The 14,789-nt window shown below is 32.7% G+C and overlaps 1 protein-coding gene across 2 annotated transcripts; it reads left to right on the forward strand.

The window, feature by feature from the left end:
- Positions 1–4,882: 4,882 nt before the first annotated feature.
- Positions 4,883–7,357, forward strand: LOC142638191 (protein IQ-DOMAIN 17). Of its 2 annotated transcripts, none has more exons than XM_075812208.1 (5): positions 4,883–5,082; positions 5,180–5,485; positions 5,584–5,829; positions 6,048–6,188; positions 6,306–7,357. In XM_075812208.1, exons 1-5 carry the CDS (start codon positions 5,002–5,004, stop codon positions 7,104–7,106), a joined length of 1,575 nt encoding a protein of 524 aa, XP_075668323.1. In that variant the 5' UTR covers positions 4,883–5,001; the 3' UTR covers positions 7,107–7,357. The 2 variants fall into 2 exon arrangements, with proteins under 2 accessions (XP_075668323.1, XP_075668322.1); XM_075812207.1 differs by having other exon boundaries at positions 4,910–5,082; positions 5,177–5,485.
- Positions 7,358–14,789: the final 7,432 nt, after the last annotated feature.

Raw genomic sequence — 14,789 nt, forward strand, 5'->3', positions numbered from 1 at the left:
TTTTTTTTATTTTTGAATTTCTTGTGCTTTTTTTTTTTTTAATGAGTGCTCATTCATATACAAATTTTTAGTAAAAATACAATATACTTTATTTTATTTTATTTAATAGGGGAAACTTTATTTTCTATTCTCTCCTATTTATTCTAAACTAAATAAAAGATTTTTCCACCCTTCCATTTTTTCATACATTAACCAAACCATAAAAGGGAAAACTAAAATATTTTCTATCCTCCTACTTTTTCACCCCTAGAGTATGTTTGATTGGAGTGAAAACAGGGAGAATGAAAAATAGGAAGAGGAAAATAGGGTGAAAAATGACATTTTTCACCGTTTGGTTCAGGAGAGAAAACAAGAGAGACAGAAAATAAGGAGGAAAATAATCCCTCTAGGCCCACATTTTTTTATCCTCCTAATTTGGGAGGAAAATATGTTGCATGATGTAATTTACACAAATACCCTCACTTTATTGCATTCACCTACCCTTCTCACTTTCCCACTATTTCTTATATATTATAAAATAAGAACATAATAGTCAATTTCTATAAACTACATTTTCCATCCTTCCATTTTTCTCTCCAACCAAATAAAAAAGTTTTCCACTCTCTCATTTTTCCACCCCTTCAACCAAACACACATGAGAGAAAACTAAATCTTTTATATTCTCCCACTTTTTCATCCTCCCACTAATTTTTCATTCTCTCATTTTTCCACTCTTCCAACCAAACAGACCCCTAACAAAACGAAGCTTTAAAGTAGAATTGTTTTCAATTTTTTTTCCCTTCATGTGTTATTTGTTTTCATATTTTCTCTTTATATTTCAAAACTTTAATTTTGACCTTTCATGTTTGATTCAATTTCTATTTAGCCTTTTACATTTCAAAATTTTCATTTTCATAAATTAATGAAGAAAAGTGAAAAGTCAAATTAAAAATTTTTAAACATAAAAGGCCAATATAAAAATGAATCAAATATAAAAAGACCAAATTGAAAATTTTGAAACATAAATAAAGTTAAATTGAAAACAAATCCAAAATTTAAAAACCAAAAATATACTCTAGGCCATTTAATTTTGTAGAGATGTGAAGTGAGTTGGTATAACCTTCCTTAACTAACAAACAACTCTAGTAGACTAGTACTGTAATCTAAACTTGGCATGGTAAAATTAAGTAAGAGAAACACTATCCAAAGATTCCTACAAGCTGGTATACGGTGTACCCGGTATATATGTTGGGTCACTCACACACTGACGAGTCCCACACACTATGGGGCCCATCTCTGTATGAGAGACCCGGCATATATACCGGGTACAATATATAATTTTTTATTGGAATGACCTAACGAGATAATGACCAAATGAAAATCGAGACCAAGATGATGATCCACAGTTTGACCAGTCTTCCAAAATAAAAGCAACCTGCCAACTAGGATCCCAACAATGACTTGATAGCAAAAGCTCCATTGGGTAACAGGATTTAAGTATTATTGCAATTTTCAGTATTTTAAAAATATACGTTGGAGTGTTATAAAAATATGTATCAGAAGTGTTATTGTTGTTTAAACACTGAAAATTGTTATTTAAACAATAATACCCAGCAGTCTATAATGGCCCGTTTGTTACCGTTGTTTAAACAATAATTTTTAGTATTTAAACAATATTACACATATTTTCATACACTTTTTACTCATACACATCTTTAAAAAATATAAACAATATTATTAAAACAACATTACCAAACAGTCACAGGGTATTATTAGTCTAAGAACCACATGATTTGGTTTGAGAAAGATGCAATAAAATAATTGACTGAAATTGAGGACCACCGTGGATGATCAACCACTGGATATGCTCTACTAGTTTCTGACAGCACGTGACAGCACGAGAGGTGGCCAGTTGTTTCTGAGCAGAAAAGTGAGAAGCACAAAGCCTTTTTTTTATCCAGTAAAAGAAAAACCAGAGGAAAAAAGGAAAGAGAAAAGGGCTTTTGGTTTTGGTTTGGTTTTGTTTGGGTCCTTTTAAAAGCACTTTTGGTTATTGTGCAAACCATCAACGTGCTCTCTCTCTCGTGCCTCTCAACTCTCAACGTTCTCAGTCGGCCACTCTTCCTCCCCGACCCATTTTTTTCTCACGTCCTTACTATTCTCTCTCTCTCTCTCTCTCTCTCTCTCTCGCTATATATATAAATATAATTATAAGATAATAAATACATACATATATATATAAAAGCTGTTGATGTACTTTCTGACACCCCCATTAACTGTAGTCCATGACTATGACCGCGGAAAGATCACTAAACCACATGCTCTTTTATAAATGTAGATATAATAGTAAAGGTTACAGATGACTCCATTCCTTTGCCATAGATAATTTAAAGGCTGTAGCCAAAAATAGCCTGTTTTTTGTGTTCACAACGGAGGGACTTATTGGTCAATCTCCCTTGTTCTGTTTTGTACTAACCCTCTTATATGTTAACCCAAAAAAAAAAAAAAAACTAAAATACAAAACTCACTTTATATTTTCTTACCAAAATTCAATTTTAGTTTTTTAATTTTTTTTTGTTTATTTCAGTACTTTAACTTTCAAACTTATTTGATTAAGCATTTTTCATCAATTTTTGTTTAATGTTGTGGTTAATTTTCTTTTAAAAAATTTTTTCTACAAATTTATTAAATTTAAAAAAATTCAATTGTGTGGGTCAAAATGTAATTCTTAGTAAGAATTACTCAAATGAACATAACAATTAATTTAACATGTATGGATCTAGAGTTTAATAAGGAAAAAGAAAACTCCAAATGGATTGCGATAGAAAACTCTCAGGTTGAAAGAAATTATCAAATATCCTTGAAAGGCCCAAGGAGGGGTTGGATTAATACAGCTTTTTCTCTCTTACTTTCAAGTTCACACTTCTAACAATTTTTTTTCTTAAATCTTTATGGATCACTTGTTAATTGGGGGGGGGGGGGGGGTGTCCCTATTTATATGAAGGAGGTACTCTCTCTACTGTCCACCTGTAGAGTGGATATTGCGTGAGGAGGATACTTGTCCCATCTTCCCTTTCCCCATTTTTTTAAGGTCAAGATAAGTGAAAAACAGGAAATTAGGCATTCTTGATGGTCATTTAGCAAATTAATGCGACATTGATGTGGGTGGATTGCAATTAATTTGGAAGGGATGGTTGCTTAACTCTGACTCTTCCTTCTTTAGGCATTTGGATTTGTTTGCTCTTTGACCCATTCAGTCCTTTCTCTACCTCTTCGGTGTTGGGAGGGCTCTTGACTCGCATCCGAGAATAAGGAGATCCTTCGAGGTTCTTCAATGTTAGGTTTGCTCTACCCCAATTGACCATGCTCATATTGCTTGGCTTTCTTGTCTGGCCTTTGGGGCCTACAAGCTCAAGCCCACTCAAAATTAAAAAATCAGATTATTTTACTATTTAGCTTATTATTAATACTATTCATGGGTTTTACTGCACTTTTTGATACTATTCATAAGTTCCACTATACTTTTTGATACTATTCATAGGTTCCACTATACTTTTTGATACTTTTGGTAGCTCTAGCACTATGCAAATAGATATTATGTTTCATGTGTATACACCCTACTCTCTCACAACAAGTGATGTCCACACACTAGTAGGTCCCATATGAAACGTGTTGTGAAAGATTATATATATATATATATATATATATATATATATATATATATATATATATACTTGAAACATGGTATACTCTCTTCTAACATTACTTATATTTATTTTTTAAAAGAAAATAAGTGGACTTTTAATAACCTATTCTCACCTGTAAATTTATGTAATTAGAGTACAAAATTGATAAGCCCACTACTTCAAACTCATTACGTGCTCAAGAAATGATTTCATTAGTGAAGGCTTTATCATTATTTTGTCTAGGACTTTCTCACAATTTTAAATTCGAAATCTAGAAAATTCAATATATTTTGACTAAAAAAATATGAGCAATTTCCTTTTTTATAACATGAAAAAGAACATTATTAAAAGAAACTTAAATACGCAAAACGATGGAAGAACATAAGCAAAAGTCTACATTGTGGATGCCACAATGGTAACCTTAAACTGGAGGAAGCCACAATGATCACTCTATTCTACCTTTTTATTTATTTATTTAGAACCAGCAATATGATAAAGATTGAGTGTAAAATTCATGAATTTTATCTTGTTTAACAAGATATTGTCATATTAGTCTTTTACTTTAAACTCAATATATTTTACTACACTTAATAATACAACATTATTATTTATGTAAAACCTAAAATATGATGTTTATTAAAATATTATCTTAAGTGATTAAATACATTTATATTTCAGTAATACAATGACCTAGCATTTAATTTATACTTTCTTATTGCAAGATGTAAATCAAAGTATTTAGACCAATTTCCCATAAAATTTAATCTCTTTTATTTATTAATGATAAAAAAAGTCTACATACTGAAAATATAATAAAATTTGAATAATTTATGAGCACTGATGGGAGAATAATTTATGAGCTGAATTTTTTATGATAATTTATGAGCTGATTTTTGATGACATGAAGAGTGAGTTCAACCCCACGGAAACTTTGCTATTGCTTCCAGGAACAGATGCAATCATGCAATGCAATAGATAGATTCTTTCTCAACTCATCTCAACAGTTAGTGCGTCAGTCTGCAGTTTCATCCTCACTCATATTTCCCATATATTTTCCTTTTTTTTTTAATTTTTTTTTTAAATTTCTTGACAAATGAAATGCTCTCAGACTCAGACTATTATACTCTCTCTTTCTCTCTCCCCACCCCCCCCCTCTCCACACACACACACACACACACACACACAAGGAAACACCTCACATGCACGGTTAAAGAGGTGGGCGCTATTGTACAAACCAGGGAGCGCATCATCTTTCTTTTAACTCTCTCTGGTCTTTGTCATCTATTTTAGCAGCTTAGCTGTAAATGCAGCTCGGATATTTTTACCTCATATTTTGATGGGGAAGAAGGGAGGCACTTCATGGTTAACTGCTGTCAAAAGAGCTTTCAGATCTCCTACTAAAGATGATGATGAAAAGGTCTGTGTCTCATTAAATCTCAAAATTCAACATTCTTTCGCTTCTTGATCTTATTAACCACATCGTTAACTGGGTCTTTTTTTTTTTTTTAAAGCAGAAGAGAGAAAAGCGAAGATGGCCATTCAGGAAACCCGCAAACCAAGAAACAGTAACAGATCAGCAAACCCAGCTACCAAAGTCCACGCCTGACTCCACTGTTGCACAGGCGAACCATGAGTCGACAGCGACGGCAGCTGCAGCTGCGGAGCGAAAGCATGCGCTTGAGGTGGCGGTGGCCACCGCCGAGGCTGCAATGGCCACAGCCCAAGCGGCGGTGGAGGTGGCTCGGCTGTCCAGGCCTGCTAATCATGCTAAACAACACAAATCTGCAATAGTTATTCAGACAGCTTTTAGGGGATATTTGGTAAGCCAAATATAGATCTAAGTCTTAACACTATTTTTTTTTTTTTAGTTGAAGAGACTATTTAGTAGTATTTAGCATTGCGTGTGTTGTACTTGTAGGCGAGGAGAGCACTTCGTGCGCTTAAGGGCTTAGTAAAGTTGCAAGCTTTGGTGAGAGGTCATAATGTTAGAAAGCAAGCGAAGATGACTCTTAAGTGCATGCAAGCACTGGTTCGTGTGCAATCTAGGGTGCTTGACCAGCGTATGAGGCTCTCTCATGAAGGCAGCAGAAAATCTACATTCAGTGACACAAACAGCGTTTGGGAGTCGAGGTATCTTCAAGACATTTCAGACAGGAAATCAGTCGTAAGTTTGGTTTTTGATCCTAAGTCAACGTCTTAGTCAATGTTTTGAAAGGACTTTTCTTGTTCTGTAAAAAGTGGAATGATTGTAAAACAAACCCAAGTCCCTTTTTCCTGTTTCCAAAATTTCAACCAAACAGAAATGTTTCTTATTGTGGTTTTTGACACTATTGAGATTCTAAGATTTAAGTATTTCAAAGTTAATTTTTGGATATTTCACAGTCAAGAGAAGGAAGTAGCTTAGCTGATGATTGGGACGACAGGCCACACACAGTTGAGGAAGTGAAAGCTATGTTGCAGCAAAGAAAGGAAGCTGCAATAATGAAGCGTGAAAAGACATTGTCTCAGGCCTTTTCTCAACAGGTTTCATCCACTACTCTGTCTCACTCTCGCACTCATTTTCAATTCCTCCTCTGTTTTACTCTTGTTATACCGTGAGTTAATTAGCCCTATTTTGAAATTTCCACACCTCTTTCATAGATTTGGAGGTCTGGTAGGAGCCCATCAATTGGCAATGAAGATGAGCTCGAAGAGAGACCCAAATGGCTGGACCGGTGGATGGCCACAAAGCCATGGGATACCCGGGGAAGAGCCTCAACTGATCAAAGAGACCCCATCAAAACCGTGGAAATGGATACAGCCCAGCCTTACTCATACTTGGCACCTAATTTACGGAGACCAAATCAAAATCAACATCACCAACAACAAAGACCCAGTTCACCACTCCATAGAAACCACCAAAGTCTACACCCTCACCACTCCCCTGTCACACCCTCACCATCGAAAACCCGGCCTATCCAAGTCCGGTCAGCGAGCCCTCGTTGCTCTAGAGAAGATAGAAATTACCCTACATCTCAAACACCAAGCTTAAGGTCCAACTATTATTACAATGGTAATGTGCATCCACATGCTGTCAGGGGTGGGGCAAGTAGCAGTGCAAGTGGTGGTTCTACATTGCCTAATTACATGGCTGCAACCGAGTCTGCTAAGGCTCGAGTGAGGTCTCAGAGTGCACCGAGGCAGAGGCCATCAACACCGGAGAGGGAGCGAGTTGGATCAGCAAAGAAAAGGCTCTCATTTCCGGCACCACCAGACCCTTATAGTGTGGGAATGGGGTATGGATGTTATGGGCATAACTTGAGGAGTCCAAGCTTTAAGAGTGTTAGTGGAGCACATTTTGGGTTGGAGCAACAGTCTAACTATTCATCATGCTGCACTGATAGCTTTGGGGGTGAGATTTCTCCTTCTTCAACCAGTGACCTTAGAAGATGGTTGAGGTGATTAATTGCGGGTATTGATGATAGGATATGAGCTTTGACTTGATGACTTTTTAAGGTTTTCAATTTAATTTGATTGTGATAGATATGTAGTTCTGATCAGACAAGGAGATTGCCCAGATGCAGTTGGAATTTGGCGTAGGGAGTAGAGTGTGAAGTATTTATTAGATAGGTAGTTGGATAATTCAAGTGGTAATTTTTTCTTTCTTATTTTTATTTGAAGTTGAAGATAAAAGTGAGGTCTATTGCGTGCTCTGCTTTGTCCTGTTTTTGTCTTAACCACAGAAAAATTAATAATAATAAATCATCTAACATCCTTTAACTTGCATGCTCCAAAGTTTAACCATAAATGATTGGTAAATGTTTCCCACTATTTACAGGAAATGAATAGAAATAAATGGAATATTTTGGGAGTTTAAATGTAAGTTTTGATGGAGGGAAAGATATTATGTTGTATGAAAGCTTGAGTGAAAGGGAATAAAATGAGTAAAAATGAAACAATCATTTCATTTTTATTATCTTAAAACTTTAAATTTTCATTTCGCTTGAAATTGAGAGGAGGAATTGGAGAGAACAAATTTTGTTTAATGAAATTTTCACTAAAACTCTTTAAATATATGGGTCTAATTGTAATATAATATTGTTGTTAAATAAGTCTATTTTTTTTTTAAATTTTCAAACAAAATTATTTACCTTTTATTTCTTTATTTTAAAACATCTAAATAAGATTAGACTACTTCTTTCCATTGCTTAAATATGTTTCATCCCATTCTATTACTTCATATGCCATTCAATTCCTTTACGAATTCCCCAAACGAAGTGTTAAAAAGACAGTGTTAGGCACCTTGTGTTGCATTTAATGGAAGAAACAGAAATTAATGGACCTTCAGCAGCTGTTGGAGCCATCTTACATTTAACAGGCTTTTAAATTGCAGTTATATTTCAGTCGTTCCCGATAATTGTCCAGTGTTGCTTTTATGGGAGCCCAATTAAAGGTGCAGCCTTGCATGACAAAATAGGAACCGAAATGGGGTGCGTAATGATTTGTACTAGTCTTTTTCTTCACTGAAATTCATAATGATCGTGAAGTTGATTGTTAACCTCCGGAGCCCTCTTCATAGGACAAACTAGTAAAAGAACCTCCTGCATTGGCTATTATGAGATGTCCTACGAAATTGTAGCGCCCAAGTTAAAAGAGAGAGTAGCGCAATAACTTGGAAATTGAGAAATCATGATGACCCCGGAAGTGCTCGAAAAAAATAAATCATATTCATTCATGAAATTGACGCACCCAAAAGTCTGAACAACAAGCTTTACCAAATCAAAAAAAAATATTTTTTAGGGCTGAAAGCTTTTGAACATGAAACCCGTATTTCATGAACTAAGCAATACGGATTTGCAGGAGATTCCTTTCTTCATAGCGGAAAAAAGAATAAAAAAAAGAAGAAGAAGAAGAAGAAGAAGAAGAAGAAGGGATTTGCAGAGGCTCTAAAGTCTAAACCAATGGAATATCTGTACTATTATTTACCTTTGTTGCCGCATTAAAAACCAGCTATAGCAAGAAAGCAATTAATGAATTGGCAGCCATGTATGAATGATTCTATTAGCTCGTAGGGGTCCATTTCAGGATCATATTTACTTGACTCTGATGGGTCATATTAGCCCATTAAGTCTCTCCTTTCTGCTGTTGGCACTATGACATGCTTCCACTACCCAGTCTTGCTGGTGCAGTGATGTCACTGTCTCCAAATCCATCTGTCTGGTTTAGCTAGACCCTATGAGAAGATATTTTACTTGAGACCAAGCGAACTAACCTTACCTAAATAATACGCATTAAGTACTTTGAGAAGTTTGGAGTTCATACTTCTCTACTTTCTTCATGAGCTGATCAGTGTCTGTCCAAAAACCAGATATCGGAGCTTCAACCAAAAAGAGGTGGCACTAACAATTTGTGAGTGAAAATTAATGTAGTTCATTTTGAAATTTACATCATTACATGTGCAAGCAATTTTTTTAATTGTTATTTTTTATTATTATAAAAGATAGAAATTCTAATTTAGAATAATCTAATTGTATAAATGTGTGAAGCTTTTTCCTGACTATCTTGTCAAGAGCGAGCAATGGTCAAGCATTTAAGAAGAAAGATTTGGATTTTAATAAAAATATCAAGAAAGAAGGAATTTAATTTTAATTTTGTTACAAATACTGGCCAGACCATACACAAATAATGTGTGCCCATAGTGGACTAATTCAACCCAATATCAAAATTCTGCTAATGCCAAGAGGCCCAAGAGTTTTTTTTTTTTTTGGGGGTAAACCAGAGGCCCAAGAGTTCGATCTCTTAACTTCAATCTCGTTGGTTGTTTATAATAAAATGGGCAATACACAGAGAAACACCGCCAGCCTTTTTTGTCTTTAATTTCATTAGTACAGTTTATTTATTTATTTATTTTAAAGATTCATTAGTACAGTTAGATTATGGAAGTTGGGTGCTTTGTTCTTGTAACAAACACCAATGTCCCTCAACAATATTCTATATGTGTTTTGTTCTTTGCATGTGATGTTGGCACTTACTACATTATCAAATTCCATTAGAAATAGCGGAAACGCTTCATAAAAGTATAATACCAAAAAGGCAACTGTTACAAAATAAAACACATGTTTTCTCTCTCTCTCTCAAAAAAAAAAAAAAAAAAAAACACATGGTAGTGCCATGTTTGAAGGGTGAACCACAATGGTGGTATATGTAATTTATCATTTTTTGAAATTGTTTAATTGACAACACTAATTTGTTTTTGGAAATAGTTACAATAAATATGATTTCGATTTTTGTGGTTCATGTTATTTTGATTTGAGAATGGTTATACTTCTATTTACTATTTCAATTTTACTGCAATTTTAAAACAAGCATTTTGAGTCATAAATATTGTCAAATTATGCTTCATAACAATATAAAAGATAATTTTTTTAAAGAATATATTCTTCATTTTATACATTAAAAATGAAATTCCTAAAACATTTAATGAAAAGCCAATTATAGATAAAATTTATGATTTTAAAGAACGTCAAATTAATTTGATTGTGATGGATCATAAATGATTGAGTAAAATGCATCAAGAAAAAATAATTTATTTTTTATGTGTTAATATTGACTCAATACTAGTTTTATTTTTTTATATTAATTTAAATTTGAATTTTAACAGTATATTTTATATTTTTGAATAGAGCCGGTTGAAGGCTAGAGCAAAAAATGCGATCGTCTAAAGCCCCAAGCAAAAAAAAAGGCCCCAAATTTTAACCAATAAGGTTATTTATAATAAATAAATAAAATAATATTTTTTTACCAGATGAAAAACAAATAAAAAAGAGAGAAAAATGAAACTTTCATAATATTTTTTACAATACTTTTACAACTAATGTTAAGTAGTAGGTTGTTATTGATGGCAAAAAAATAATTATAGTGATATTTTCAAATAAAAAACAAAAAGCAACTTAAAACCTAGAATTTGTTATAAAAAATATTGTGAATATTGTACTTCTAAAAAATAATAATAATAAGAGTTGAGTTAGCAAACTTGTACTAGTTTTCATTTAAGTCTACCACTTACACAATTTTTTTACTTACCACTATCAATCTACCACATCAACAAGTATGAAAAATTTTGTCAAACTTTTTCTATTTATAAAATTTCTAAAAAAAAGAAAAAATTTTACGTAATTCATATTAATTAGTAGTAATTTTGCATCTAATACAAGATAATTAATTTTCACCTTAGGCCTCCAAATGCATCAAGCTACTCCTGTTTTTTAATGATTTTTTTTTTTTTTTTCATACATGGAACCTCTTAAGAGAAAATCCTAACCCCGTCCCCAATCACCAACTTTTTATTTTAATCTTTAATCTTAGAACTAAAGTCTTAACTTTCCACCGTAGGTACAAAGGAATTTTAGAAAGATCATTTGCATAAGATTTTTACCTATAGAAATGTTATCCTCTTTGGATCAAAACCAATGGCTTTCAAACCTTGGTGCTGCAAAGTGACGTCTGTGTCGGGAGCATCATGAGCCCTTTATGACGTGAGCATTTTATTTTTAAACTCTTAGTCGGTTATTGTTTGATGGTAAAATAAGGTGGAAAAAAAAATTTGGAAAGAAAATGAGAAAGTAAATCTTTTAGAAATGTGTTTGGTTGAGTGAGGAGGTAGGAAAGTAAATAATTGGGCTGGGTGTTTTCTACTCGAATCCGTCAAAAGGTTTTCTTTTCAAAATAAGGAGAGGCTGCTAATGAATAAAAATGACCGTATGCACTTTCCTTTACTTTTTTTTGTTTTGTTTTTTTTTTTTTTTCCCCTTCATCCTGTTTGCACCTACACAATTTTTTTGCTAAATAAATGTGTTACTTTTTTGTTTTATTTGATAGGGACATAATTAGGTTATTCCTTTTCTTTTCTTTCTTTGGGTTGTTTGTCACTTTTTTTTTTTTTAATTGGGCATAATTTTTTAACAAGAGTATATGAGTAAATTTATGCAAACTCATTTTTTCCATCTCTTTACTTTTTCACTCCTAACCAAAACAAAAAAGAGGAAAATTGAAATTTTTTTTTTATCTTCCCACTTTTCTACCCTTCCAATTAAACGGACCCTTACATTTTAGTAGCTTTATTTATCTATATTTATTTTAAAAAATTCATTAATATTTATTTATTTTGATAAGTGCTTTATTATTTTTAAACACTCTTTGTTTTAGTAGCTTTATTTATTTTGAGATCAGCATTATAAGAGTACACGTGCAAAAATTTTTGTCTATTTTCTCATAAAAACTCACTTTTCCTATTTTACATTTTTAATTTTTAAAATACCCCTATATCAGATTATTTATTTTACACTATATTTCATTAAATATCTATTTTTTATATTTTAAACTATTTCTCTTTCTTCACACATAACCATCACCATCCACTTTCTTTCTTCATCTCAAAATACGTAAAGAAATGATAAAAAATAAAATGAAAAATAAATAGTGCTAATATAAATTTATATTGTTACTATAATAAATATGTATTTTTACATCACTTTGTATGATCTTAATGTAGGTAAATTTTAGACTTTTTTTTTTATAAAAATTTCAACTTGTGGTATCCGCTTTTAGTAATAGTTTTTTATCAGTAAACTAAGACACCAATCGGTTTTTAGTGTGAGTGGAGATTGAATCCTAAATTTCTTATTTAACCATTAGAGACTTTACAAGTTGAGTTAAAATGTGGTATTTTTTCTATTACATGATGTGAGTGCTCTTAAATTCCTAAACGTGTTAGCTGCAACATTTAATTGAATGGTTGAGAGTTGAGTCTTAAAGATGGTATTGACTAAAACAGGAGCATATGAAAGCAGAGATTATTAATTGGTTTCTTACATTCTTCAGAGGGTTTTTTTTTTTTTTGGGTTCTAAAAGGTGGTAAATTTTCTATGTCCGCATACATATAGGAAGATGTGGATCAATGACAAATTTAGATCACTACAAAAACAGAAATAGATAAACCAACTTATGGAATTGGAAAGAGTTGGTTATAAAGGAAATTGTGGAGCACAGAGAAAATACAAAAGTGTGAATTGATTGTCACCTTAATTAGCATAATAATGTAAACTGGCTTTCACTTCATTAGCTTCATTTGGCAAGTTAATTGTACACTTGGAGCATTACTAAACTTAATCATTATGTAATACAGAGGCTTCTCTTTACCTAACACCAGATCACTATAAAAGCATAGGTGTCACCCTGAAGCCACGAGAGAGTTACACGAAGAATTCAATTCAGATGACTCTTTCCACTCTAGAAACGAATGGGAAAATCATTAAGGTGTCCACTAAGTAAATTCTTTTGATGTGGCAAGAACCTGTTCAAGCGTATGGGCGAAGCGAAGGTATAGTGTGTTGAAGTGTTGGCGTCAAAGCACAGCCCGCACACTCATACTCATAGTGCAACTTCCCTGTAGTTGTAGGATCTCTCACTTTGTCCACTTTGTATCACATTTCCATTACAACAAAGACAGCAAAATTGAATGTCGTGCGTGACAGGTGAAGAAGTGAATACTTGAAAACCCGATATAAAGCTACAAATCTCCATGATTTCGATTTTAGGTTAAAAACTAACCATGGGGTGTGATTTGATGGAAAAAGTTTTCAAATTGCTTCACTTGAAAAACGGTTTAAATGATAGTTACGTCAAAGCTTCTGTTGTGTATATATGTTATTACTCATTATGCTCACATGATTTAAAATCGATGAGTCTACACTTTACACCAAAAACCTTTTATTTTATTCAGCAAAAAAAAAAATCAAGTTAAAAAACATCCCGACCCACCTGTCACAATTGGACCCAATAATCCAGGTTGGAAGAGTAATTCTTGTGCCACTTTATGTGGCACAAGAATTTTCCGAGTTGGAATTGTCATTTTCCCGGATTATCCCACCAACCTTTTGGGTCCTAAACCATTAAATAACAAAATCCATTTTCGATTTTATCATTACTGGCTATACAAGAAAATAGGAAATCTTTTGTTTAGATGTAGACAAGACACCTCTATACTTGGACGCAAGGAAAACATAGTCGGAGCAACGAGTTAATTATCAGTTCTAAACTTTGTGGTAGAGAAAGAAATTGGGGTTTTATTGTGATCTTTTCTTTTTCTAAGATATTATAAGATTTGAATCCAGCTATAACATCTTTTTCATGAGCTTGTTTGTTATCATTAGCTCAAAAATTCAATTAATTTTGGGTGTAATAAGAGTTAGAACTCAATTCCATAAGAAAATTTATTAATCGTGCTAAATGGAACTTACGATTGTATTGTGATTTGATGGAATTACTAGTACCAATCAAATGCAATTACAGCTTAACTGACCAGTGGGAGAGGATTAGCTACATACCATTCCTTTAATACCAATCAAATGCTAATTACAGCTTAACTGACTAAAGTGGAAGACGATTTGCTACATACCTTTCCTTTATGTAAGTATCAGTACAAGAATTGTCCATTCTTTGAGAGAGTCTACACAATTGCATGCCTGTTTGATACGTGTGTTTAAATAACAGTTTTTAATTTTAAAAAAAATATATATAAGTGAAAAAGTATATGTTTACTTCGACTTTTTATAAGTTCTTTAGCATGATGGATGCAACACATGTTAACCGCTAACCACCACTTTTATTTTGAAAGCTAACCACTAACCACCACTTTTATTTTGAAAGCTTCACAATAGGTCAAATATATAACAGTACAAAAATTCTCTAAATCCACTGACAGACTTTGTCTCCATCTGCATATTATTTGCTATTTATTTCACGCTTGAGCAAGGTTTTAAGAGTGGGACTTGTCTGTCACTTTCGCATTGGCTCTAAGAATTTTTTTAGAGTGGTCAATAAGAAACTTAAATTATATCAAATTTAATAAAAAAGACAATTTAAATATATTAATATCACAAAAAATGCATATACATGAAATATTACAATTTTTTTATACTAACAAAGAGAATAAGAAAAAAATAAACTAATAAAAGATAAAGTGTAAATTGAAAATGTTGATATGAGAATAATAAAGTGACCATAACAATTTCATAACAAATCCTATACAACAAGTTGTTAGTTTGTTATTGGTAGGGAAAACATGTCAAATATGAATCCGAATTG

The sequence above is a fragment of the Castanea sativa genome, chromosome 6, assembly GCF_040712315.1.
Source record: "Castanea sativa cultivar Marrone di Chiusa Pesio chromosome 6, ASM4071231v1".
Taxonomy (NCBI): Eukaryota; Viridiplantae; Streptophyta; class Magnoliopsida; order Fagales; family Fagaceae; genus Castanea; species Castanea sativa.